Raw genomic sequence first — 26,853 nt, forward strand, 5'->3', positions numbered from 1 at the left:
AACCACGTAAGAGCCATTATGATTATGTCCCTGAGGACGTGGACTACACCAACACAGATTCATGTGATAATGATGACATGTCATACCCACATACCTATGATGATGTATCCCATACACATACATATGATGTACCACACACATCTATAATGATGTATCTCATACACATACATATAATGTACCGCACACTTATGATGATATTGGTATACGTGCACATGATGATATTGCCATATATGTACATGATGATAGTGATGTGTATGAGTTGGATCTTCTCGAGGGCAGAGATGGTAGTGAGCACATTGAGCATTGATACTACCACACATATCTTCTTTCTTATGGATCATGTGGAACCATTAGTTGATCATGGGAGAATTTTAGAGGATAGTGTGCATTTGATTAGTGATACATCCATTGTAATTATAGCACACAAGTTTAGTGATACTTTACATGTGAGTTCTCGGGATACTTATAGGCATAGGCCTGAGATCCTTGTGCTAGATAGGATAGGTTATTCTTCTAGGACTTTCACATGTGGGGACATTCAAGATTCAGTCACTACCACTACTCCTAGTTCTCATAGCTTACTTGGCAGCGTTTGCGTGGATGTAGTACACATATTAGAGGAGTCAGGTATTGAGTGTGGGATTTATTAAGATGATGCTTAAAAAGATGCAGGGGAGAAGAGAGCTTAAGCTCTTGTAAGCACACACACACACTCACACAAACCCTAGAAAAGAACACAAGGTGAGCGGTTTTGAAAATCCTTCTTCTTCTTCACACAACAAAAGAGGTCTACAAAGAAGATAAAGTGACTAACACACATAATAGAGTATATACAAGCAGTTTATAATGTGAACACACTAAGTGGAGTGGATAGGTGTAGACTAGTCGGTGTAGTCCAGCTATAGAATCTCTGTGACGAAGATATGTCTGTGCTAGCTACCAAACTTGCCAGTGATGTAAATGTCGAAGAATGGTCATGCGGGCACCTCATGAGTGTCAGCTCATATTGTGAACATGCTAAGTAGAGTGGGTAGGTGTGGACACTCGTTAGTGTAGTCTAGCTATAGAATCTCTGGCAAAGATATGTCAATATTAACTACCAAACTCGCTACTAGTGATGTAAATGTTGAACGATCATGCAAGCGTCTCATGAGTGTCAGCTCATGTTAAGCTTGACATCTCAACGCTCCCTCTCAAGCTCAACTTCAGCTCATGAACTCTAAGCAGATCTCGAAATTTACGAAGCTTCTTACCTCCCAAGGTCTTCGTGATGAAGATGTCAGCAGACTTGATCCTGTGTGTTGACGTAAGCCAAGTCGATGTTGCTGCCAAGACTCTCTCCTTGATAAAGTGGCAATGTATCTCAATGTGTTTCATCCGCGTATGAAAAAATGGGTTCCTGACCAATTGTATACTGCTAAGATTATCACATTATATGACAACCTTTCTCTCCACATGCAACTCCAAATCAGTAAAGTAGCTTACATAACCAAGCTATCTCACACGCTGCCACTCGCAGCTTCTCTATACTCTATCTTCTCTATACTCAATCTTTGTACTCAACAAGGCAACTGTGGACTAAAAAAAGAATCAATTCCATGTGAACAATAATGAACCATATATGTGAAGGAAGTTAAGCAATCACACATTAAAATAACCATCTGGTATACAAACATCCACCTCATTAAACAAATGTCTTGAGTGACTAGGCATTAATCTCCCTAGAGCTCAAAAAACTACCCATGGCATGAATAGATTGCCTTATCATAACATGAAGTCAATGAATGAGGATCTGAAGGCCTCAACCTCGAATTGTCAAAAGTATGTGTGAATTTAGCAAAAAAAATATAATCCGTGATACAAAATGGTAGCTCGCAATTAATGAGCGTAAAACCATGAAGATAATGCATGAACATCTCTCTAATATCAAGATCTAAAATGGCAAAATGGTGATGTTGATGACAACGTATAGAGTGTCGATGGAATGAGGGATAAAAATAGTAAAAAAAACCATATTTGATAATGAACTTAGACGGAGCCTCTAAAGAAGGCGATTATGCTACTTTTTTTCTCTCTGCTTATTTTTTTTTTGAAGCCACTTGGTGCATTGAAGCTCTACTGATAACAATGCAAGAAAGGATCATGCAATGAAGAGCATCCATGCCTCTGATACCAATGCAAGAAAGGAAACATGACCAAGCTGAGGTATTGCGATCTCAAGGCATGGAGTACACATGGGTGTACGTCATGATCCTAAGATAATAGCTAAGAAGACCATGGAAGCTTGGACATAAGCTCCAAGAAGAGAAGATATCTATATCAAATGACAAGGTGATAAAAGGTATAATAGCCTAGAACAAGGTCACTTATATAATGCCTAGCCATTTCACAATGGCTAATCAATGTGCCCATACCCCAAATCTATGATCAAGGGACCCAAATTCCGTGTGCCAAGGCCCATACCTATGCATGTGCATATATAATTACTTCATTACAACAACTATATATACATTCAAAAGTCTAGCCTTTGAATCTATCAACAATAAGAAAGGTCCACAATGAAGCATGTATGCTCTCGAAATAGAGCAAAGCTTGGTTTAACAAATTTTTCAGTCTTAAGTTTTTGGATCTCCCTATTATTACTTTCATATTCACTTCAAGTTCTCCGTAATTATGGAATTTTTGAAAACCCATTATGGCTTCAAGGAAAGAGATGATTCTAAAGACAATGATGATGAAAAGCCATCCTTGGCTAGACTGCTTGCCACTAGCCAAGATTGCCGATGCCCTACCTTCTAAGAAGCTTGTTGTTGGGATGGTTGTTGCTTGAGGGCAAGGAGTTTGACCACTTGCTGGGGCACTCCTTGACCACTTGCTGGGGCTCTTAAGTTGCCTCTCCCTTGTGTGCAACGTCCTAACACCTAGTTTCAAATGACTATCCATAGATAAATTGGAATGGAGACCTATAATAGATATCAAAACATCCTTGCATTATTTATCTTTCTTGGGTATGTAATGTAAGGTGAAACCCCACCACAGTATGCTTTAAAGTGACATAAACTTGCAGATAATGTAAGGTGAAACAAGTCTACTGTAAGCCATTTTGCTAGAATCTCTTTGGCGAGCATACATTGGAGCAGACAAATCCCTCAAATACAATGCTGCACTTGCTTTTGTACAAAACCCTAAACTGTTTGCTTTTAAATGCATGATGAGGGCATTCAAAAAAAACCCAACAAGCATGCATTCTTTACTCTTTGTAAAGGATGCCATCTGAAACCCTGGAATGAGAAATCTGCAGACGACAGGGGCATCACAGCTCCCTCTACAAAACCCAACAAAATGAGCTGCACTTGCCTGCTAGTGTGGCAGTGTAAGCTACCAGGCCCATCATCAGGATCTTTGCCTGCTGCAGAGGTGGTGCGGACGCTGTGGCTGGGGGAACGGCTTCACTGCCGGGTGCTGGTGCTGGTGCTGGTGCAGGAGCAGCCATGGCTGCACCATCAGCCTGTGATGTCTTCACATGAGCACCTACATCCACAACCTTCAATTGGAACTTCTGGCCAGCTTGACAGTGGCCCGGAATCCCACAGATGAAATAGTAGGAGCCCTTGTGTGACAGATCTATGACTGTCTTGCCATCACTGTTTGACGAAAACGGGCTTGATGTGTTGCAGTCGTTGTAGTTGGAGTGGGTGACTTGCAGAACTGAATGCAGTTTCTTGGCATAGTTAAAAACTGCAAAAAACAAAGAGAGAAGCAGAAATCGAGGGCATCATGGTGTAATTTCAGTAAACCGGCTGCTGTTTCGGTCAAAAGGAAAGAAAGAAACCCTAACCATTGAAAAAGAAAACTTAAAAGATCTTAAAAGATACCCTAATGAAAACAAACAAGGCTACATAGGAGTAACGAAACCCTAGCCGTAGATGAAACCCTAAGTGTGGAGAAGGAAACCCTCATTAGGAGCAAGAAGATGCTAACTGCAGAGAAAAACCTGTTGTGAGAAACAAAAATCCCTGATAGAGACAAGTAAAGCCTAATGTGGACATTAAAAACCCGCCAAAAAGATCCTCAATAGTTGAGGACCCAAATTTGGACTGAATAACCCTTGGAACAGAAAGAAGCTTCAACAGCATGGCCGTAGCCAAAGGTCATGATCAGGAAACCCTAGCTATTGCAAATAACACAATTAGGCGAAACCCCTAGAATGCGGAAGATGAAGGGTGGAAGGACTAACCGAGGGAGTCTCCAACATGGAAGGCGCGGGAAGAGGCCCACTGCTCGTAGTTGAGGCTGGACTCAGAGGAGGGGATGGTCCAGCCGGAGGAGCCGCCCACTGTGTAAGAAACACATAGAGAGGCGGGTAAGAAGGACCACAGAAGAACGGCCGCACAGAGAAAGCTCTGAAACGCCATAGCCAGAAGCTCCTAATCTCAGTGCAAAGAAGTGAAGAAGAGGTTGGTGTGATGGTGCTGAATCTGCTATGATGTGCGCGAGTACATTTAATTTCCTCGAATTAACGGTTATGTCAGCATTCCCTCCAACTTCCAACTTCCAAGGCTCTCGTTTCATACGAAGAGAGTTCAAACGGAGACGCATTGTGGCTGGCCGCCCATCTATGATTTCAGAACGCCCCCCCTCATCAAAGCTTTAGGCTGTCTATAGACCTTGAGGCTTGTTTGCAGCGTGTGAGCGTGTGTGTGAATGTGTTGGTGTTGGAGGGAGTGGTTGCGTGGACAAATGAATGGGAACTCTCGAGATATTGTACGTCCATTCTTGTCGTCTCGTAAAATTCTCTGGCGAGCACAAAACTTGTGTAGCCTCCCTAAGCTAGCCCTTGCGCTCAATATGGCACCAATATGTTTTTTGCATTTCCAGATTAAATATATTCTATGAGATTTTCAAGAATAAAAGTGTTTTCTATTTTAGTGTGTTATGATTAATGCTTGAAAAAGTCAATGAGATGATGACCCTCCATATGCTTTCTATTTGCATGCATTCACCTCTCCATGTCCTCTCTATTTAAGGCAATGAAATACTGACCGCCCATCTACTTTCTATTTGCATGCATTCACGCGTATGCTTTCTATTTGCATGCATTCACTCGTATGCTTTCTATTTCCATGCATTCACCTATACCCTTTCTATTCAAGGTCTCACAATGCTCAAGCCATAAAGGGCTCATTTGACGAGAGTAAAGGGAGGGAGAGAGAAGGAGGAGAGGGAGGGGGTGGCCATGGGGGAACCCATGCCTAAGGTTGTATTAATTAAATGCCACGTCCGTTGCATTTAATTAATACAGTACAAAAAAATTATTTGAATTCTATGAGAGGCATTTCCCCTAGTGGGGAGCTTAAACATTCTTAACTAGCCAATAATGGATCAAATACTATTGCAATAAGCTCAGGTTTGCACCATAAACTTTCAATATTTATGTAATGGTAGTGTAGTGACGGCATGATGCAATGGTATAGAGTCATATTTAGCCTTGTCCAAGAATTGGACATTGAGTGTTAGACTCCAATGTACAGTGTAACCAACCTAAGCATGTATGAGCAAGAATGCCCTTATATCCTGGTGAAACTCTTGATGGCCCCTAGTAATGGTGGCAAGTAGTGTGTGTTTTTCTAATTAGCCATTTCTAACTAGCCAATAAAGGCCTAGTTCATGCCATCTAATCCGCATGTAATGGAAGCCCATATTTTGTAAGATAGTGTTAGACTTATCAAGCAACCTTACGCTGATTTTGATGCCAAATGGAGAAGCAACCAACTTCGTGTACATACTTGCTTAAGATAAGAACTAGTAGCCTGGTACTATTTTAAGTTTCGTTTGACCTAGTGTGAAAGATATTTATTTGTATATAAGTCAATTTTCACATTAAGCAACACATTCATTTCCTTGCAATAGAATACTTGCGAGCTCTCTCACTTCTCCCTAGCCTTTTGCTTGTTTTCTATTGAATTTTGCTTACTTGTTGATGGATGCTTGCTTAGATAGGCTTGATTATAGGATCTCTCTTGCATGAGCTTCTCCTCTCTATCCACCTCTTGTATGATTGATCCATAGTGTAGGTAACCTTCTCCTCCACCTCCATCAACATGATTGATCCATAGTGTAGGTAACCTTCTCCTCCACCTCCATCAACATGATTGAAGCTCTACCTCTTGTATGATTAATCCATAGTGTAGGCATCACCTCCATCAAGGTGATTAAAGCTCCACCTTAACCCCTTAGCAAAGGAAGTATTTCGGTGTACTAACAATAGAGCGAGGATACGTTACGAAGAGCTAAGTGCACCCACATCAGGAAGTTGCATTTACAACTCTAAGGTAAGACCAAATGACACTTGTTTTTTTGACAAAGGCTAAGGTAATCTCTTTACATGAAAATATTTAGCACCACCCAACGGGACTAACCTAGGACTTAGCTTGGTTTTTTAATCCATTCCATGCTATTGGGATCACCCAATGTTGCCCGGTGTTGATTAGGAAGTCATACACTAAAAAACATATGGCTTTGGAGCTTTGGACATGTTAGATTTGTTGGTTTTTATTTTTGTTTTGAAGCTTATTTGCATTAGGTCATTCCATTTACATATCTTGGAAGAAGAAAACCGTTATTTCTTTTTGTGATGTACATGGTTTTTTGAAACCCACAAGGCTTTGATCTTGTTGCGTTCAGCTTAGGAATAGCTTGGCATTTGCGATTAGGGGTGTAATCCACTCCAAAAACATAAGCTTTTAGCTCCAATTGGTGTGAATTACACAATCACTAGCATAAATACCATTTTCAGTGTTATATAGCTATTTTCTACTATATAGCATTAGTACTTTTTTTTGTATATAGTGTTTTCAAAACTAGGTTGCATTATTTGAAATAGCTATATAGCCAACACTAGGTTTCAATCTCTAAGAGTGCTATATAGCTATTTTTTCTCTATAGCAATAGTACTTTGTTTATATATAGTGTTTTCAAAACTGGGTTGCATTATTTGAAATAGCTATATAGCTATTTTTTGCTATATAGTAGTACTTTGTTTCTTTAATGCGTTTACAATAGCATGATGCATTCTCTGAGAATGTTATATAGTTGTTTTGTACTATATAGCTATTTTTTACTATATAGCAGTAGTATTCTGTTTCTATATTGTGTTTATAAAATTGGGTTGCATGCTTTATAGCTTATTTTTGCTATATTAAAGTGCTAGTAGCCATGAGATTGCTATATAACATAGAGAGCAGCTATAGAGCACTAACATTCGCCTTAACTGCTAGGAGAGATTCTCACACTCAAACTGTTGTAAAGCATAGGGAGCATCTATGTATCTTATTCAAACTACTATATAGCACATGGAGATGCTATATGGTTTTAGTAGTAACCTTTATCAGTGCTATGTAGAAAATTCCTATTGAGGTAAACTATTATAGCACTGTTATATTCGCAACTCTTTATAGCAACATGAAACTAATGCAGGACAACAAAAAAGAACTGAGCTAAACTACCATAATACTACTTACTATATAGCAACAGTTGCTGCTTTATAGCAACATAAAAGTAGTGCAATTCAGTGCCTTGAATATTATAAAACACAGAGCTAAACATGAAAAAAATATAATCTCATGGTTGAACAAAAGTGGAAATATAGATAGTATGTCCGAGCAGTATAGTTTGATCTGTGTAATTTCCTACACAAAGCTTTATAGCAGCAAGGGTCTGCTATGAATATATGTTAAGAATTGGATAAGCTAGTCGAACATTAGCTAGAATTGGCATAAAGAACTTTGACTTTGTGAGTAATTATGCACCAATAAACATGCTAGAAAGCTCATATCCATACTTGTGTTTCATCCAAGAAGTGGATAGGATGTTTTGTGAATTGCTTTCGACCATGCCTCAAATGAATGACATCTTTCTTGTTCGGTGAGACTCATGTTTGTGAAGTCCAAAAATTAAGGACGAGCTCTTTTAGTTCATGATTAAACATGTCACTACGAGCTTGTCTTTTGCATAGAGCCAAAGAAAACATGGATTGATGATCTTTTGATGAACTTTCACCCAATCTAAACTTAGCAACATATTATAAGTTTCATGGGTGCACACACAACACCTTTGCAACCTTGTGAAAGCTTGGACCGTCTTTAAACTGCTACGTTTTATGACCATTTGGTTATCTGAGCTATGGTGCCTTAATGATTGCATGGAGCTTCTTAGAGCTGAGGGCACCGCAATATGAGCTTTGATCCCTCCCATGAATCATGAAATGTATGGATGTTTCTGCACATTGTGTAGCACCTCAAAAACATGTTTATTGTCCAATCTATTTGTGGCTTTGATGATGTACTTAACAATTTTGGTCATGATATCTAAAGCCAAAGTAGAGTCATTCACCTCATCTTCTTCCTTTTCTTGTAAGCTCTTTTCTTTGTAGCTTCATAGTCCCAAATATCCTAGAGTGGGTGAACCTAAGACTCCATAGCTAAATCATCTCTGGGTCAAATGTAGTGAGAATTTTTCTTATGTAAACAAGAGATTATTGTACAAGGCATCCTTCAGCCCTACTACTCTCTAGGTGAGCTTGTTTAACGAACAAATCCCTTTAGAGTTTTCATGAATCCCTTTAGAAAAAACATCCAACAACTATGGACAATCCCTCCAATTCAACCTCATCGAGACGATATGAACTAAGAGGTGCATCTAAATGGTTAAGATTCTTTTTGGTAGAAACTTTTCAACTATGCACATGGCCTCTATGGAGTTTAGACGTAATGAATCCAAGGTATCTCTCCTTAGTTCCTTGGTGGATATCCAACACACCAATGTGCTAATCTTGTATATATGGTAGCTCTTATGTCTTCAGTGAGAGGCATCCCTTTATTGCAATTGGAAGCACAAATTGTAAAAATTTGTTCCCATAATGGGACTTAAAGCCAGCAGGCTTGTCATCCTTTGTAAATGCACCCTTTAGGCAATGCAGACATCTAGTTGGGGTGGAAAGCTCTACAATGTTCCTCTTTACTTACTTTTTCTCCAATTTACATAAGACCCATAGTGCTTTAGGTAGCACCACCTTCCTATGAGGTCATGGCTATGGCCATAATTCTTCCATATGACCAACAACCTTTAGATCATCCCTTTGGCCCTTGCTTTATTTAGCTCAACTTATGGTTTTCCAAAGCACATCAACTATATTCTTGAATATAAGAATTGGGTCTAGTAGATGATTAATTAGAAGGTCACTCCAATAAAGAATTTTGTGGAAAATGGAGAGCCTCTCCATCCCTAGGGTTACAAAATGGAGAGCCTCTCCATCCCTAGGGTTACAAAATTTTCAATATCCCTCCGTGCTTTCTTCAAGTCACTTGTCTTTAAAGACGGAGATGGTCGACCTAGATTTCCCTCTTGTAATTCGTGATCCATGGAGAGATATCACACATAACCCTCATACACTATCTTTTGGAGTGATGTAGAGTAACGAGCATCCAATCGAGGTCCCCATAATGGGAATGCATTATATCCAGATATAGTAAACCCTTCAAAACATTATAAACTGACATTATAAACCACAAACTACACTCTCTAGAAATTCAAAATCAATGCCATTCTAGACTCTTATGAGCTCCTAGAAACTGTTCTGGGAATGGATGTAGAACTATAGTGGGAAGGCCCGACCCCAACAACCCTACAAACATGCTTCTCTGCCAGATGCTACACTTCTTTAGGCATGGAGAAGGTGCAATGCTTATGCACTTTGTGCCATTGTCACCAGTGTAAGTGATTCTGTTCTCACTCTGATTCAACATACTACCAAGGTTATAGAGACTTGGATCATAGTGAGAAATTAGTATGAGACTCAAAATCAAACCAAGATTCAAAACCTTGAGAATCAGCTTGCTGTTGAAAAGTTTGTTGAAGAAGATGCTAAAGCATTTATCTCGCAGATCAAAAATCTGCAAGATCAAAAGGCTGTTGTAGGGATTACACACACTAGTGAGGAGTTGGTGCATCGGAATTCTTTTCACAGAATTATGATGGCTTGGCTACATGACACTAAACACTTAAGTTAGAGTACTACCTTTACTATTTGAAGAATTTAGTGCTATGCTACTTGAGGAGGAGATGTGGCTGAAGACCTGCGATGGTGGTGATGCTTCATTTTCGGCCAATGCAAAAGCAAAGGCGCGACATCTTTCTAATGAGAAGAAGAAGAAGCCAAAGAAGAAGTTTCAAGGGAGTTGCTATTACTATAACAAGAAGGCTCACGCTGTCAAAGACCATAGAAAGAAGTAGGATGATGAGAAGAACGGCACCTTGAAGTCTTCATGGAAGGGAAAGTAGTTAGTCTCAATAATTTTGAGACCGAGCTTGAACTTTGGGTCTATAGTAGAGTTAAGAGCACAAGAAGTCTTTGGCACGACCGATTTTGGTCACATTGGATTTGCAGTGCTAAAGGAGATACAAAAAAAGGGTATGGTAGCTAATTTGCGTGCATTTTCAAAATTTCAGGAACTATGTGAAGCTTGCATGATGGGCAAGCAACAACGCAAGGCATTTTCACACGAAAGTAGCAATCGGGCAAAGACTCCTCTAGAGCTGGTACATGTTGATCTTTGTGGTAAAATATTTACTACTACATTAGGGGGGGATCTTCTTACTTTATGCTATTAATCGACGATTACAATAAGAAAATGTGGGTTTATTTTCTTCGGAATAAGGCTGAAGCGTTTGGCAAGTTCGAACAGTGACATAAGCTTTTGGAAAATGAGACATGAAAGAAGGTGAAGAAGTTTCATACAAATTGAGGAGGAGAATTCCTTTCAACGGAATTTGACAGCTACTGCAAAGGAGAATGGCATCAAGTGCGAACTCACCCACAACTCACACACCTCAGCAAAATGGTGTTATAGAACGCCATTGCCAACCAATGAGTGAGGTGCCTCCACCATTGCCACATGAGGAGGAAGAGGATCTCATCATGGAAGACATGGTGAATAACTTCTTTGAATGAGAAGTCATGAATGATAGAGAGCAAGCTCCAACGTCACAAGAGGAACAAACCTTACGTAGAGAGGCAAGCACTCCTTTGTATGAGGGATGTTTGTATTCTACACTGTGAGTAAACTTGGAGCTATTAAACTTGCAAACAACTTATGGATGTAGTGATGCAAGTGTCACAAGTCTTCTTAGGTAAGATTCAATCAATATGTTCTCTTAAATAGAAATTCTCTTATGTTTTATATACTCTCCGTGTTGTAGATATTTTGACATATGATTTATTATGTTATGTTGTTGGCTTTTCAAGAAGATTCTTCCCCCTCAAAATCTATTGCTGGACTCACGAGATGGGTCTCGTAAATTTCTCTCTATGCTAGGTATGGATTATACGAAAATACACGCATGTTCCAATGGTTTCATGCTATTTAGAGGGCTTAATAAAGATGCAACACAATGTCTACAATGTGGAGAGAGCCGCTATAGAGATGGTCTGCAAGAGACAAAATTTCCTGAAAGGTGTTGAGACACTTCCTATCATTTCTCGCATCCACCAACACATACTTAAATCTAAGAGGATTGCAGAACTCATGACATGGCATGCAACTCATTGCTCAACCAATGGCATCATGAGGATCGTATAGCTGATTCACCGGCATGGCAACATGTGGAGCATCAATAGCCAGAGTTAAAGATAATCCTTATCACTTACGTCTTAGGTTGGGCATGGATGATGTTAACCCATTTTGCTTCAAGTCCACATCATGGTCTACTTGGCCTATTGTATTGGTGAATTACAACCTCTCTCCATGGGTGGCAATCAAGAAAGCTCATATCATACTTGCTCTCCTTGTACCAGGCAAGTATAAGGTGATGAACATGAATGTGTACCTTGAGCCTTTGATTGAGGAGCTTGAGACATTGTGGCGAGGTATCAAAGTGCATGATGTCTTAAGGCCAATAAATAGGTGTGATATAGAGGTGAAAGGAGTTTTTCTTTTTGGACAATGCATGACTATCTCGGGTTCTCAGAGTGCTCAGGTACATACTTGAACTTTAAACTTGTCTTACTCTACTTCTTAATCATCTTAGTTTTAAAATAGCTTTGGTAACCTCCGACATCATGCATGTTCGATTTGTGGACCATCACTTGTTTGGGAAAGACCATCTAAACTAAAAAAGGTAGTGTATGACAAACATTATCAATTTCTTCCTCCTTCACATCCCAAGTATGTGCCACATGATGTCTCGCCACTTGTCATGAGAGGTAGAGATTGGTTTGAGACATGGAGAAGCATCCCAAATCCACCACCCAATGGGATGTCAAGACACTCAATCTTCTTTCGACTTCCATATTGGTGTAAGTTGAAGATCAATCATCTCTTAGATCCCATGCATATCTTCAAGAATGTGGCAAAAAATATATGGGACCATTTAATTAGTAAAAGAGATACCAAGGGTGCAAGGGATGACTTACAAAACATTGGACATCTTCAAAATGCATGGCCAATTGTAGGTGAGAGTGGTAACATGGTCCTACCAAAGGAACCATGGATATTAACTAAGAAGGAGCACAATAAGGTGAAAAGTGTGACTTCCTCTTTTCATACACCAACAACGGGAGTAATGCATTCATTGAAGGGTGCCTCACAAAGAACAAAAAGAAAGGAGAGGTACAATTATATGGTCTCAAGACACATGATTAGAACAAGATATTACATGTATTCAAATATTCGCTTACTCATTTTCTCTTTATGGTACATAATTTGTAGGCTCATATCATTAACTTCCATTTTTTTCTATGCATAGTTTATTCTTCCAATTGCTATATTTGGTTGTGGAGACAAGAAGGTGAGAGAGGATATTTACAAAATGGGAATCTTGGTGAGGTATGAATCTTCTCTTCAATCAACTACCTAAGTTATATCTAATATTTGGTATTCTCATGCAGTCACAAGTTATGTATAACAAGTAGTACACATGATTTCTATGTATGTAGGTACATATCCTTAAAGGAGATAGATCCTACATCCATTGAGATGGTTCATCTCAATGCTATTGAGGTAGTGTGTATGATCAAGGAAAACTTTCCTAGAACAATTCTCACCAGCCAATTGCATCTTGTTGTGCATTTGGTTGATGAAGTGGCACTTTGTAGTGTTGTTCATGTCCAATGGATGTTTTTCCTTGAAAGGTTCATGAAAACCCTAAAGGACTTTGTGAGACAAAGAGAAGAGCAAGACCAAAAGCAAGCATGATAGAGGGATGGTTGATGCAAGAGTCTCTTGTGTATATCACAAAAAAATCCAACCAAACCGGTAAATCTTGATGTAGTATAATAAAAGGGTAACTCCATTTGCTTTGTGATTTTAGGTTGTGTTTCACACCGATTGAATTAATCCAAAGTGGTGATATGTTATACAAGTTTCCCATCGTTCAAAACATATCTTTCAAGATCAAGATGTTGAGGCCGAATATTTGAGGTGCAAGTACTACCTCAAATCGATTGATTAGAAGAAGATGATGATGAAAATAAGGAAACAAATTTAGAGAAGGCCGATTAAGAGCATGAGGAACATCAATCCGACGAAGATAATGATAGTGATAGTGATATTCATATGGAGTCCCAGCTTTTCATTGAGCTTCCATTAGATATAGACATTGATGAAGCAACACAAATGGATCTTACAAGATGGTATAGATTCATGATTTTCGTAAGTATTTTCCTTCAAAATTTTTCAACTATCTTTATTTTTTTCAGACATAGTTTTAAGGGTTTTGATGGACGGTTTTCTTAAACTATCATCATTTTCTATATGTATATCACATGTATAATCTAATTTCAATCTTCAACTCTTTGAAAATTTAAATCTCAGTATAGCAGCAAAATTTCGCTGCTATGCTCATGTTGAGCAATGAAATTATAGTGTAGCAGCGAAATTTTGCTATTGTGGTCACTGCTCACCATCAAATTTTTGCTACTGTTGTCACTGTTGAGCAACGAAATATCATTGAGTAGTGGTATTTCACTATTGAGCAATGACTGAATGCCCCAACATCCTGAAAGTCTAATCATCACTGAGCGACAATTGAATCCCCCGACATCTCGATAGCCTAAATGATATTGGAACGTGCTAAGAAACATTGCTATACCCCCAATGTGCTGTATTGTAGAATAGACCATTTTGTAATGCCATGTCCTTTTACAAGAACTCTAGTCTCGTGGAGGAAAGGATGAGAATTTGGATTACTATTTTGAGGTTGATGGAATGGTACTCTTGGAGATTGACCCTGGTCAGGCGATTCTGGGTAAGGTTATTTCCTAAAGGTGCTAGGGTTCCTATCCTTCAGTTCCTAAAGGTGTCCGGGTTCTTGTCCTCTAGTTCGTCCTTCAAGAGGCTAAGACTTGTTGGACGTATAGATTCTATCGATGATTCAAAGGGGGATTTAAACCTTGAATGAACCTATTGATCATCTAATTTATTGCCATGAGGGGAGCATACTTTTTTAATTTGACAAATTGAGAGTAATATGCATCCATCGACGACAAAGCCTTTTGAGTTAATTGGTAGAATTAGTTCATTTTCATGGTTTCAAAATCTAGAGGTAAGTACCTCTCTTTTATAGCTCCTTTGATTCGATCCCAAGTGATGATACCCTTGGATATCTTTCTCTCTACACCATTCCTTCCACTATAGTTTAGCATCTCTGGCCAGACGAGACAACATGGATTGACTGGCCTTGTTTGGTCCCATGATGAGAGAGATGTAATCATTCATGGATTTAATCTATGCCTCACGTCCTTTTAGCAACATCTATTCCTTCAGTAGAGAAGGAAGAGGGTTGCATCTGTTTGAGTAGGAGTTTCCTCTTAGTCTCATCACCCTGCCAGGAGAAAAAAGGAATGCAATTTAGCACTAATTTTTGAGCCAAAACTCTTAAGAAGTGTAAAAGGTAACATCTTTATCTATTATGTATCTTGAGAACAAGATTGCATGCTGTTATATCATACTTTCTTGGAGATTGTTTATCCCTATGACAAATTTAGGAGGTTGTTGGGTAAGATTTAGAGCATAGATTCTAGTGTGGTCCGTGATTTCGACAAATATTGGATGGAATGTATCTATACAATAGAATTTGGAGCATACATAGTTCAGCGTCTAGGTCTAGATTCTGAATTCTACTTTTGCATGCAGAACACACACACAGAATTTGTGTGTGCAGAGAGTGGGGGCCCTATGGTGGAGGAGGTCAGTGGAATCAGAAGAAAGGCCACCCCCCACGGCCCCCCTCTTCTTGACACGTAGAAGGTGAGGAAAGAGTGGTTGTCGTTGGCCACCCTGTCTCTTCTTCTTTTTTAAAAAACATTATAAGGTATTTCACTATTGAGCAGCGAGACTGAATGCCCCAACATCCTGAAAGTCTAATCACTGAGCAACAATTGAATCCCCCAACATCCGGAAAGCCTAAACGATATTAGAACGTGCTAATAATAAACGTTGCTATGCCCCCAATGTGTTGTATTGTAGTATAGACCATTTTGTAATGCCATGTCCTTTTACAAGAACTCTAGTCGCGGAGGAAAGGATGAGAATTTGGATTGCTATTTTGAGGTGGTTGATGGAATGGTACTCTTGGAGATTGACCCTGGTCAAGCGATTCTGGGTAAGGTTATTTCCTAAAGGTGCCAGGGTTCCTATCCTTCAGTTCCTAAAGGTGTCAGGGTTCTTGTCCTCTAGTTCATCCTTCAAGAGGCTAAGACTTGTTGGACGTATAGATTCTATCGATGATTCAAAGGGGGATTTAAACCTTGAATGAACCTATTGACCATCAAATTTATTGCCATGAGGGGAGCATACTTTTTTAATTTGACAAATTGAGAGTAATATGCATCCATCGACAAAGCCTTCTGAGTTAATTGGTAGAATTAGTTCATTTTCATGGGAATCTCCCAATAGTTTGGGAATTCCAAATTAAAATGAATCCCGTGAATTTGGGAATTTCATTAATTTGGAACCTTGAATATTGGTGAAGTATATTTATTGTATATGTAGAAGATATTGATAAAATCTTAAATAGGTGGTGTTAATAAACACCTTATCTTTGGCAACCTCTCCAGCATGGAAGTCTTTAGCCCAATGATTCTTGTAGATTGGCTTTGGCCTTCAAGACAACCTTTGGAGGGATTTTAAATTTTTTGGAAACTTTGGTAGCTTTTGTTATCCGAGAGAAAACAATTGTATCCACTCTCTCCCAACGTTGAGGGTCTTTCTTGTTGCACATCTAGTATTTATCCCAGCAATTCTGATATACCTCCTCATCTGTAGCATTTTGTCGACCACAAACTGGTGCCCAATATTGTATACAGATCTTTTGATAGTTGCTTGATTTTTTATTTGTATCAACCTCACTTTGTGCAACACCAAGCCATACTGGATATATTGGATCTGAAGGTCGAACAAGTATAAAGTCGTCTTTCTTGACATCTATCATTGGTTGAAATGCATCTTTTGGTCGCTTGCTGAGAGGACCACAGTAGTGGTCATTCAACTCCTCCAAGCCAAGAAAGTCATCCACATCATCTATGTCTTGAAATAATGTATCACCTTGTGTCCTTGGCCAAAAGTCCATGAATACTCTTGCTTCTTGAACATTTGGAGCTTGAAGTGCATCAAGCATGGTTTTCCAATAATCAATCACTGGTGTTATGAACTTTGTGTACTCCGCTTTAGGACCTTGTACACTTGACCATCTTTCCCAATACTTGAGATAGTCTTTGATTCCACTTACCACCTCTTGATGATCTTTAATATACTCAGACATGGGTAGCAAGGTTGGAAGACCCTTTGGAAGGGTAGGCTTTCCTGTTGTTGACTCTCTTTTCCATAGTTCAATACCGCCTTCTCTTGGCAACCATTCTACTGACTTAGGATGGATCTTGTATTGCATTAGAGGTGTATCCCCTTGCATGTAGAAACGAAAGTGAAGTGGTTTTGAGTGACGTTGGAACAAGGATTATTCTCTTAACATTTCCATATGACGTTGGCAACCATTCTACTGACTTAGGATGGATCTTGTATTGCATTAGAGGTGTATCCCCTTGCATGTAGAAACGAAAGTGAAGTGGTTTTGAGTGACGTTGGAACAAGGATTATTCTCTTAACATTTCCATATGACGTGATTACCTTTGATTTAATAGGAGAAGAAGATGTGGGTGTGGTGGTAGATCAGATCCTTGATCCAACTACAGGGACAGACACATGTGACATGCTTCAATGCATCAATTTGGTTAGGTGGCCTATCAAACATGTCACCTTTGATGATGGCACACCACTGCTACATGAACAGGAAACACAAGCTTTCACATCTCCAAATGAGAGCATAAAAGATGTGTGTGAGGAAACTGAGGACTTTATTTCAGGTTCAAAATCCATTTTCTTATAGAAGAGATCATATTGTATGATCAATAGAAGGCCTAGAATTCTTGCTCTCAAAGCTTTGAACTTGAGAACCTCAATGGAATCAGTTTTACTTGTTGCTACAATTGATTGTTGTCCTGCAAAGTGTTGTCCTCAATATGCTGATAGAGATGCAGTACACCAATTGTGGAGGCACTTCTGGGGGTTACATTTGGAAGAACGTACCAACTATGTTTATGATGTTTTGGAGTCATCATGCCGCATTGACAATATGGGTACAGGAAAATACAGTTTTATATTCAATGGGAAAGTTGTATGCGGTAGGGCATGGTATGGGATGCATGGCATCCCCAAAACATCTTTCTACAGGTATAGGTTGCATTTTGAGAATGGTGTAAAGAGGGCAATGCATGGCAATAAAGGAGCAATTAGAGTAGCTTGGGATCACACACAAATGGGCAGGGTAATCTTGAGAGACTTTATTGAGAAGAATGCAGAGCAAATGCCACATAAAAGTAGAACCATACAAGATGGTTCCAGAGAGACACAATTGGTCATCCCAGATGTTTATAAGCAAATAGACATATGGGAAGAAGTGAATGCCACATTAGATGCTATTGGATGTAAGCAAATGTCTTTGTCCACATTCAATCAAATTTGGAATACAGAGTTCAAGCATGTCACCTTAGCAAAGACAAGCGAGTTCTCCAAATGTAGTGTCTGCTGCTCAGAGATCAAAGAACAACTTGCAGCAACCAAATGCCTTGAAGAATGCAACATACTATTGAGGAAGCGTCGAAGTCACATGTTGCAACAACAAAGTTGTCGAAACATATACTATGGATGGCGTCTAGCATCAGTGCTAAATCCTGAAAAGAACTTGTGCATCATACATGACAAGATGGACCAACAAAAGACAGCTATCCCGAGGTTGAGAGTTCGATCAAAAGAGACAGATAGATCCACTCAACTACCAGTTTCCTTGACAGGCATGATCACACATGGGCATGGGGAAGGAAGATATGGGCACTTTGCGATTGATCTTTGGCCCCATGATCCTAACTTCACAGTTGCCTCATTGTCTCTGTGTTTCAAGAACTTGGAGCGACTTGACAGGCATGAAGCTGGTGATCTACAACTAGATGGAATGCCAAGATCAAGCTCTTTGTTGCTAAATGCTTTTAACTCAAGGAAAGCACTAGACTACCATCAACAAGGTTCTCATACTACTACACAAATGGAGGACATAATACTACAGGATGGACAACAAGGTTTTAAACGACTACCAGAGAACTTGTTGCTACAGCTAGATAATTGTGGATCAGAAAACAAAAACCGTTATCTCTTTGCATATTTATCATTGCTTGTGGCACGAGGGACCTTCAAGATGATCCAAGTTGGGTTTCTCATGGTGGGTCACACACATGAAGACATTGATGCAATGTTCAGCAAGTTCTCAGAGAAGCTTAGAACAAGCATGACATTCACTTTTCCTCACCTTATGCGGCATTTTCAATTGTGCCAGTCAACAAGGCCTTCTCCTTTTTTGTTGACACATGTTTAGCTTGTCTTATTCAAGAGCATTTGGTGTTTTCTTTCTCATTTCATATTTTTATTTTTGATAGAGATTTATAGAATACATTGGAGAAAAGTGCATCATTGTCATATGATAGTGAGCACACAAGAGATATTTGATGGTTGGATTACCATCATGAAGAGATACTCAAAGGGGGAGCTTTCATCTCAAGAGGATACCACCACAAAGAAGGGAAGGCAGCCTTCTCCCGCAACTTTTCGTTGCCTTATGGGTCTAAAGGATGGGGACATTCTCACATTACAAAAGGAAGTTAATGATGGACACATCATCTTTCTTAGAAACAAATGGGACAAAGAGGATGTTGTTGACATGGAGACAAGGGCAAAGCAAATCAAGCAAGATAGGGTGCTCCATGAGGAGCTAGTTTCTCTCTTCAATGCCTTAACTCATGCTAGCAATAGTATGATGAAGAGTTGGGAAGATCTTGTTGCTGAATACGACATCACCAACGATGTATACACAAAGATTTTAGGTGTTTGCAGTGATTGGGTGTCAAAAAAGCTCACACATGGGGCTGATGCAGGACCATTGCCAAATGGTGCAAAAGACATTGTGAACTTTCTTATTGTGAAGAAGGAAGATCCTCTTCATTCTTCTACTAGCTTACCTTGGCAAGTATATATTGTGGGGTGAAACCTTGAGGCATTCGATCTTATATACAATGTGTATAAAGATCCTATTACCATTGGTGTGGTTGTCCTAGAAGCGGCACATGGAGTTGAGGGCATGACATGGGATTCTATCATGTTTGGAAAGGTGGTCTTCACATTGTTAAAAATGACATGTGAGCCTAAACAATTCATTTTGTTGTCATTTCTCAACCGTAAACAAATGGCAGCTATGGAGGAGGCCCTTGAGAATCTTTCATGTAAGTACCATATGCAAGTTGGAAGTGTTGACTTCCTACCAATGGCCAAGAGTCTTGCTTTTGGGGCCATGGATTCATTTGTTGTGTTGACACTTGTGACCATGGAGAAAAGCTTCATCAATCTAGATCGATATGTTGGAAATTCCAACAAGCCATGCATTTTGGATAATGAATCCATTGAAGCCATTGACAAAGAAGGAAAGGATGGAGAGCTTGAAGAAGAAAAAACTATTGCAAAGGCCATATTTAGAAAGAAAAAGAAGGTCATCAAGGCTACAATCAAGGCATTCAATGATGCACATGAAGTTGTATGTGATATATTCTCATGTGGTGTTGCATCAACGCTCGCATTGGAACATCACATGAAGACTATTGCAGTGGTGTGCAATAGTCAAGAGCAAAGAGAGATTGAAGCGGCATGTTGGAGAGCCCATGAGAGCGCCAACCCACCTACAAGTGCTCAAGAGGTTCCTCCCATTGTTGCTCTAGCCCTTGACCTACCGTTGGAGGGTGTGGATGAATCAAGCCAAGACATAGCAAATATTATTATGAAAGAGAGGTTGAAGGCTACTTCAGGTGTTTGAACCTCTCTATCTCTAACTTTTGTCAATGAGAACACTATGGTGTAAGGTTGAACTTGTGTTTTGGAGGACAATTTCATGACATAACATTTCCTACATATTTTCTCATTTTGTGGTGCTATCTAAAGCAAGTTATTGTTTAAGAGTCCTTATTTCTAGAAATATTTTCATCATATTGTACCTAAAATTGGTTGCAAAAAGTTGATACTTGATCTCAATGGTCTTCTTTTACAACGTTGTTTTTCTAAATCAAAGAGGTTCCAAAGTTTTCGAGTGGGCAAGCAATGGGTTGTTCTTCGACCAGGATGATGCATTGAGTTTCTTGAAGCTACATTTGCAAGATTCCAAGTGGGAGTTTGGTCTACAGCTTCACACAAAAATGTCATCGCAATAATCAATTGCTTGGAGAGCTATGCAAAAAGGAGATATCCTTTTTTCATGATTTGGGGACAGGAGAAATGCCATACGCATCCACTCAAGATCATCTATCGGCTAGACAAGATGGGGGTGGAAGCAATGTTCAAGCCCCTTCAGTATGTGTGGAACGAATATGGCAATGTTTGTGAACATAGCAAGACTATTTTGATAGATGATAGTCCCTACAAGGGGTGTCCTATATATTGTATGGCGACTATGCATATGTAGTCAAAGGTCAAGGGTTGGAGAGAGAGAGAGAGAGAGAGAGAGAGAGAATGCATTGATGTCCAAGCATCATGTATTAATATAAAGTGACGTAAAGAAGAAATTCCTTAGGAAAACACACATACTCTATAGTTTTCTAGTTATTTTTTCAACATTTAATTTGCTTTATTCTCATAGATAAGGTAAACTTTTAGGTTTGGCTATAAAAATACAAATATTTCTATACAAAATGCACAAAAAAAAGGTCTAATTCCCAAATTCCCCAATATGGTGTTGGTTTCAAAATCTAGAGGTAAGTACCTCTCTTTTATAGCTCCTTTGATTCGATCCCAAGTGATGATACCCTCTTGGATATCTTTCTCTCTGAACCATTCCTTCCACTATAGTTTAGCATCTTTGGCCAGACGAGACAACATGGATTGACTGGCCTTGTTTGGTCCCGCGATGAGAGAGATGTAATCATTCATGGATTTAATCTATGCCTCAGTGTCCTTAGCAACATCTATTCCTTCATTAGAGAAGGAAGAGGGTTGCATCTGTTTGAGTAGGAGAAAAAAGGAATGCAATTTAGCACTAATTTTTGAGCCAAAACTCTTAAGAAGTATAAAAGGTAACATCTTTATCTATTATGCATCTTGAGAACAAGGTTACATGCTGTTATATCATACTTTCTTGGAGATTGTTTATCCCTATGACAAATTTAGGAGGTTGTTGGGTAAGATCTAGAGCATAGATTCTAGTATGGTCCGTGATTTCGATAAATATTAGATGGAATGTATCTGTACAATAGAATTTGGAGCATACATAGTTCAGCGTCTAGGTCTAGATTCTGAATTCTACTTTTGCGTGCAAAGAGTGGGGGCCCTATGGTGGAGGAGGTCAGTGGCATCAGAAGGAAGGGCACCCCCCCACGGCCCCCCTCTTCTTGACACATGTAGAAGGTGAGGAAAGAGTGGTTTTTGTTGGCCACCCTGTCTCTTCTTCTTTTTTTAAAAACATTATAAGGTATTTCACTATTGATGAGCAGCAAGACACTGCATGCCCCAACATCCTGAAAGTCTAATCACTGAGCAACAATTGAATCCCCCAACATCCCGAAAGCCTAAACGATATTAGAACGTGCTAAGAAACGTTGCTATGCCCCCAATGTGTTGTATTGTAGAATAGACCATTTTGTAATGCCATGTCCTTTTACAAGAACTCTAGTTGCGGAGGAAAGGATGAGAATTTGGATTGCTATTTTGAGGTTGATGGAATGGTACTCTTGGAGATTGACCCTGGTGAGGCGATTCTAGGTAAGGTTATTTCCTAAAGGTGTCAGGGTTCCTATCCTTCAGTTCCTAAAGGTGTCAGGGTTCTTGTCCTCTAGTTCGTCCTTCAAGAGGCTAAGCCTTGTTGGACGTATAGATTCTATCGATGAATGAACCTATTGACCATCTAATTTATTGCCATGAGGGGAGCATACTTTTTTAATTTGACAAATTGAGAGTAATATGCATCCATCGACAAAGCCTTCTGAGTTAATTGGTAGAATTAGTTCATTTTCATGGTTTCAAAATCTAGAGGTAAGTACCTCTCTTTTATAGCTCCTTTGATTCGATCCCAAGTGATGATACCCTCTTGGATATCTTTCTCTTTGCACCATTCCTTCCACTATAGTTTAGCATCTCTGGCCAGACAAGACAACATGGATTGACTGGCCTTGTTTGGTCCCACGATGAGAGAGATGTAATCATTCAGGCACCCCCCCCCCCCCCCCCGCGGCCCCCCTCTTCTTGACACATGTAGAAGGTGAGGAAAGAGTGGTTGTCGTTGGCCACCCTGCCTCTTCTCCTTTTTTTAAAAACATTATAAGGTATTTCACTATTGAGCAGCAAGACTGAATGCCCCAACATCCTGAAAGTCTAATCACTGAGCAACAATTGAATCCCCCGACATCCGAAAAGCCTAAATGATATTAGAACGTGCTAAGAAACGTTGCTATGCCCCCAATGTGTTGTATTGTAGAATAGACCATTTTGTAATGCCATGTCCTTTTACAAGAACTCTAGTCGTGAAGGAAAGGATGAGAATTTGGATTGCTATTTTGAGGTTGATGGAATGGTACTCTTGGAGATTGACCCTGGTCAAGCGATTCTGGGTAAGGTTATTTCCTAAAGGTGCCAGGGTTCCTATCCTTCAGTTCCTAAAGGTGTCAGGGTTCTTGTCCTCTAGTTCGTCCTTCAAGAGGCTAAGACTTGTTGGATGTATAGATTCTATCAATGATTCAAAGGGGGATTTAAACCTTGAATGAACCTATTGACCATCTAATTTATTGCCATGAGGGGAGCATACTTTTTTAATTTGACAAATTGAGAGTAATATGCATCCATTGACAAAGCCTTCTGAGTTAATTGGTAGAATTAGTTCATTTTCATGGTTTCAAAATCTAGAGGTAAGAACCTTGAATAAACCTATTGACCATCTAATTTATTGCCATGAGGGGAGCATACTTTTTTAATTTGACAAATTGAGAGTAATATGCATCCATCGACGACAAAGCCTTCTGAGTTAATTGGTAGAATTAGTTCATTTTCATAGTTTCAAAATCTAGAGGTAAGAACCTCTCTTTTATAGCTCCTTTGATTCGATCCCAAGTGATGATACCCTCTTGGATATCTTGCTCTTTGAACCATTCCTTCCACTATAGTTTAGCGTCTCTGGCCAGACGAGACAACATGGATTGACTAGCCTTGTTTGGTCCCACGATGAGAGAGATGTAATCATTCATGGATTTAATCTATGCCTTAGTGTCCTTAGCAACATCTATTCCTTCACTAGAGAAGGAAGAGGGTTGCATCTGTTTGAGTAGGAGTTTCCTCTCAGTCTCATCACCTTGGTAGGAGAAAAAAGGAATGCAATTTAGCACTAATTTTTGAGCCAAAACTCTTAAGAAGTGTAAAAGGTAACATCTTTATCTATTATATATCTTGAGAACAAGATTGCATGCTGTTATATGATACTTTCTTGGAGATTGTTTATCCCTATGACAAATTTAGGAGGTTGTTGGGTAAGATCTAGAGCATAGATTCTAGTATGCTCCGTGATTTCGATAAATATTGGATGGAATGTATCTGTACAATAGAATTTGGAGCATACATAGTTCAGCGTCTTTCTGAATTCTACTTTTGTGTGCAGAACACACACACAGAATTTGCGTGCAGAGAGTGGCGGCCCTATGGTGGAGGAGGTCAGTGGCATTAGAAGGAAGGGCACCCCCCCACCCCCTCGGCCCCCCTCTTCTTGACACATGTAGAAGGTGAGGAAAGAGTGGTTGTCATTGGCCACCCTGCCTCTTCTTCTTTTTTAAAAAAACATTATAAGGTATTAAATAATGAGGGGAGGGGGGGTTGCATGATTCTGTCCTGTTGTCCACCCTCTTCCACGGGGTTGTATGAAGAGAACAATAATATTCAGTAAAAGTCAGGGTCAAAAGATGCTTTATTTTGTGCTTGGTCATTGGGGCTGTGATTCTCATAGGGTCTTCTCAAGCGCCCGATTCATCGGTATCAACAACTTTAGCATGATTCTGTCCGGTTTCAAGCTTGATCACCGGGGCTAAAAAAAACCCCGAGTTTAGTGTAGTTTTCACCTGCATATTTTGAAAAATACCTTCAAATTTAAACTTGAAGATACAAATACCTCCAGATTTTGAGAAGTTATAGAACAAAAAGCTTCAGATTTCAAGATTTTCTTTCATAAAAAATTTCACAATTTTTAGATAAAAGTTTTCCAATAAACTACAATTATGTGTAAAGCATGGGGTAATCTTGGGACAAATCATGTCTGAAAAATGGCACTTCCATGGATATGAGAACAAGGTCAAACTTATCTTGGAATTACCACCCCCAATAAATTACAAAGGAGTATAAAGATTTATGGGCCCTGCTAGGCATTATGAAAGATTCATTACCACCCCCAATAAATTACAAGGAAGTACAAATATTTATGGACCACGTTGGGTATTATCAAAGGTTCATCATATTGTATGACAAAACAATTGCACAGATATCATATCGACTATTAATATTCTTTGATTGAATGAAAGAATGTCAAAAAGCATATCATGAACTTAAGAATACATTGGCTAGTGCATTTATCTTGACACCACCCAACTAGAACATGATCTTTCATGTACACATTATAATGCTTGAAATTTTACAATTGGATGTGTGCTGGCACAACTAGGTAAAATAGACTACACTATTTGTTTTACTAGCAACTAACTCAATGATGTTAAAATGAATATATCATCACCACAGAAAGAGAAGTTTTGCCATGGTATACGTTGTGAAGAAATATTATCATTATCTTTTGGCTAATCACTTTTTTTTTTCACAAACCATTAGACTTTATTATATCTTATAAACAAACCTTGCACACAAGACATATCACATATTGGTTGCTTTTCCTCTTGGAATTTGACTTCATGGTCAATGTAAGAAAACGATCTCAACATGTTTTAGCTAACCCCATTTGTCTCCAATTACCAATGGTGAACTAGACATTAATGTTAATGATGAACTTCCATATGCTTGTTTATTCAAGTTAGATTTGGTACATACATGGAGCGATGAAATATCATGGTACTCTCCAAAACCTTAAAGATTTTATAAGCTATACGATTTTCCAAATCGTAAGTAATAATAAACAAAAATTAAAATCACTTATCTGAAAGTAAAACAAAGTGAATTTTTCTTTGGTTTTCGCTAATTCCTATACGGCTGCTTCGCTGTTGACTGCGCAAGGAAGAGAATACGTATGTTGTGAAAATCATCTCCTTTGATAGTACTCAATACCCTCTTTAATTCTAACCCCAAGAAGCTATAAACAGTAGTCTCTTTTTTTATTTTGAAATCACTGGTTAGATGGCGCTCCTGGTTCTCATTTTCTGCACACCTCTCCCATATGCGCCCCTTCTCTCTTAGAAGAAATGCAAACACTCTCGAATAGCAAGAGGACACTTTGCTAGCAAGGTAAGGTAATTGTTGGTGAGGCAAGGCAAGGTAGCCGGCGCTCTGATACCATGATAGAATGCATAGCGAAAGATGGGAAAGTGGAAACACAGGAGAGAGAGAGAGAGAGAGAGAGAGAGAGAGAGAGAGAGAGAGAGAGAGAGAGAACGAACACAGGTGTATACCTTCTCTCAATATCACCAAACAAGAATACAAGTCCCGAGCAAGAGGGGAAGAAGACCTTGTATGTGAGGGACTGCAACAAGCCAATATGCAGAGGCACTAAGGCATGCAAGAGGCAAATACCCAAGTCAAGTCTAAGGATGGAATGGCCTAGCTGTATATATGTCAAAGTAGGGGAGCCAACCAGCTCTCTCGCGACTAGGAAAAAAGGCAGGACTCCATAAAATGGAAATATAATGTGAGGGGTGACCAGTCCCTCTAGCTAACATGGTCAGTCCTAAAGGCTAAAATAGGACACCACAAAGGAAGCCAATAACAAGGGGATGATGATGTCTAATACAGAGAGCACTATATTGTTTTTGGCCTTTGTCTCATGGGTTTTAACTTCATCTTTGGCTTGTTTTTTAGGTTTTTCTTTTTCCTAAAATTTTAGCCTTTTCTTGTTTATGTGGGCTAGCATATCTTGGGTCAGGGGTCCATAATACTTTTTTAGCTTACTCTTTTTGATGTATCCTTCCATTTCGACACCATCAAGAGTCTCAATTCTCACCAAGCCTTGTGATCTTTGTAACTCTGT

At 39.3% G+C, this 26,853-nt stretch overlaps 2 protein-coding genes and 1 pseudogene across 2 annotated transcripts; 2 read left to right on the forward strand and 1 right to left on the reverse strand.

Annotated features, from left to right (window-relative positions):
- Positions 1-2,991: 2,991 nt before the first annotated feature.
- On the reverse strand, positions 2,992-4,458 carry LOC147634534 (stellacyanin-like). Its single transcript, XM_086803368.1, has 2 exons — positions 4,238-4,458; positions 2,992-3,738 (listed from the first exon to the last, which is right to left on the reverse strand). Exons 1-2 carry the CDS (start codon positions 4,413-4,415, stop codon positions 3,326-3,328), a joined length of 591 nt encoding a protein of 196 aa, XP_086659494.1. The 5' UTR covers positions 4,416-4,458; the 3' UTR covers positions 2,992-3,325.
- A 14,619-nt stretch (positions 4,459-19,077) lies between these two features.
- On the forward strand, positions 19,078-19,797 carry LOC147634535 (uncharacterized; annotated as a pseudogene).
- A 42-nt stretch (positions 19,798-19,839) lies between these two features.
- LOC147634536 (uncharacterized) lies at positions 19,840-20,460 on the forward strand. Its single transcript, XM_086803264.1, has one exon. It carries the CDS (start codon positions 19,840-19,842, stop codon positions 20,458-20,460), a length of 621 nt encoding a protein of 206 aa, XP_086659390.1.
- The last annotated feature ends 6,393 nt before the right edge of the window (positions 20,461-26,853 follow it).

Source organism: Cibotium barometz, chromosome 10 (assembly GCF_041138505.1).
Source record: "Cibotium barometz isolate CiBa-2024 chromosome 10, ASM4113850v1, whole genome shotgun sequence".
Classification (NCBI taxonomy): domain Eukaryota; kingdom Viridiplantae; phylum Streptophyta; class Polypodiopsida; order Cyatheales; family Cibotiaceae; genus Cibotium; species Cibotium barometz.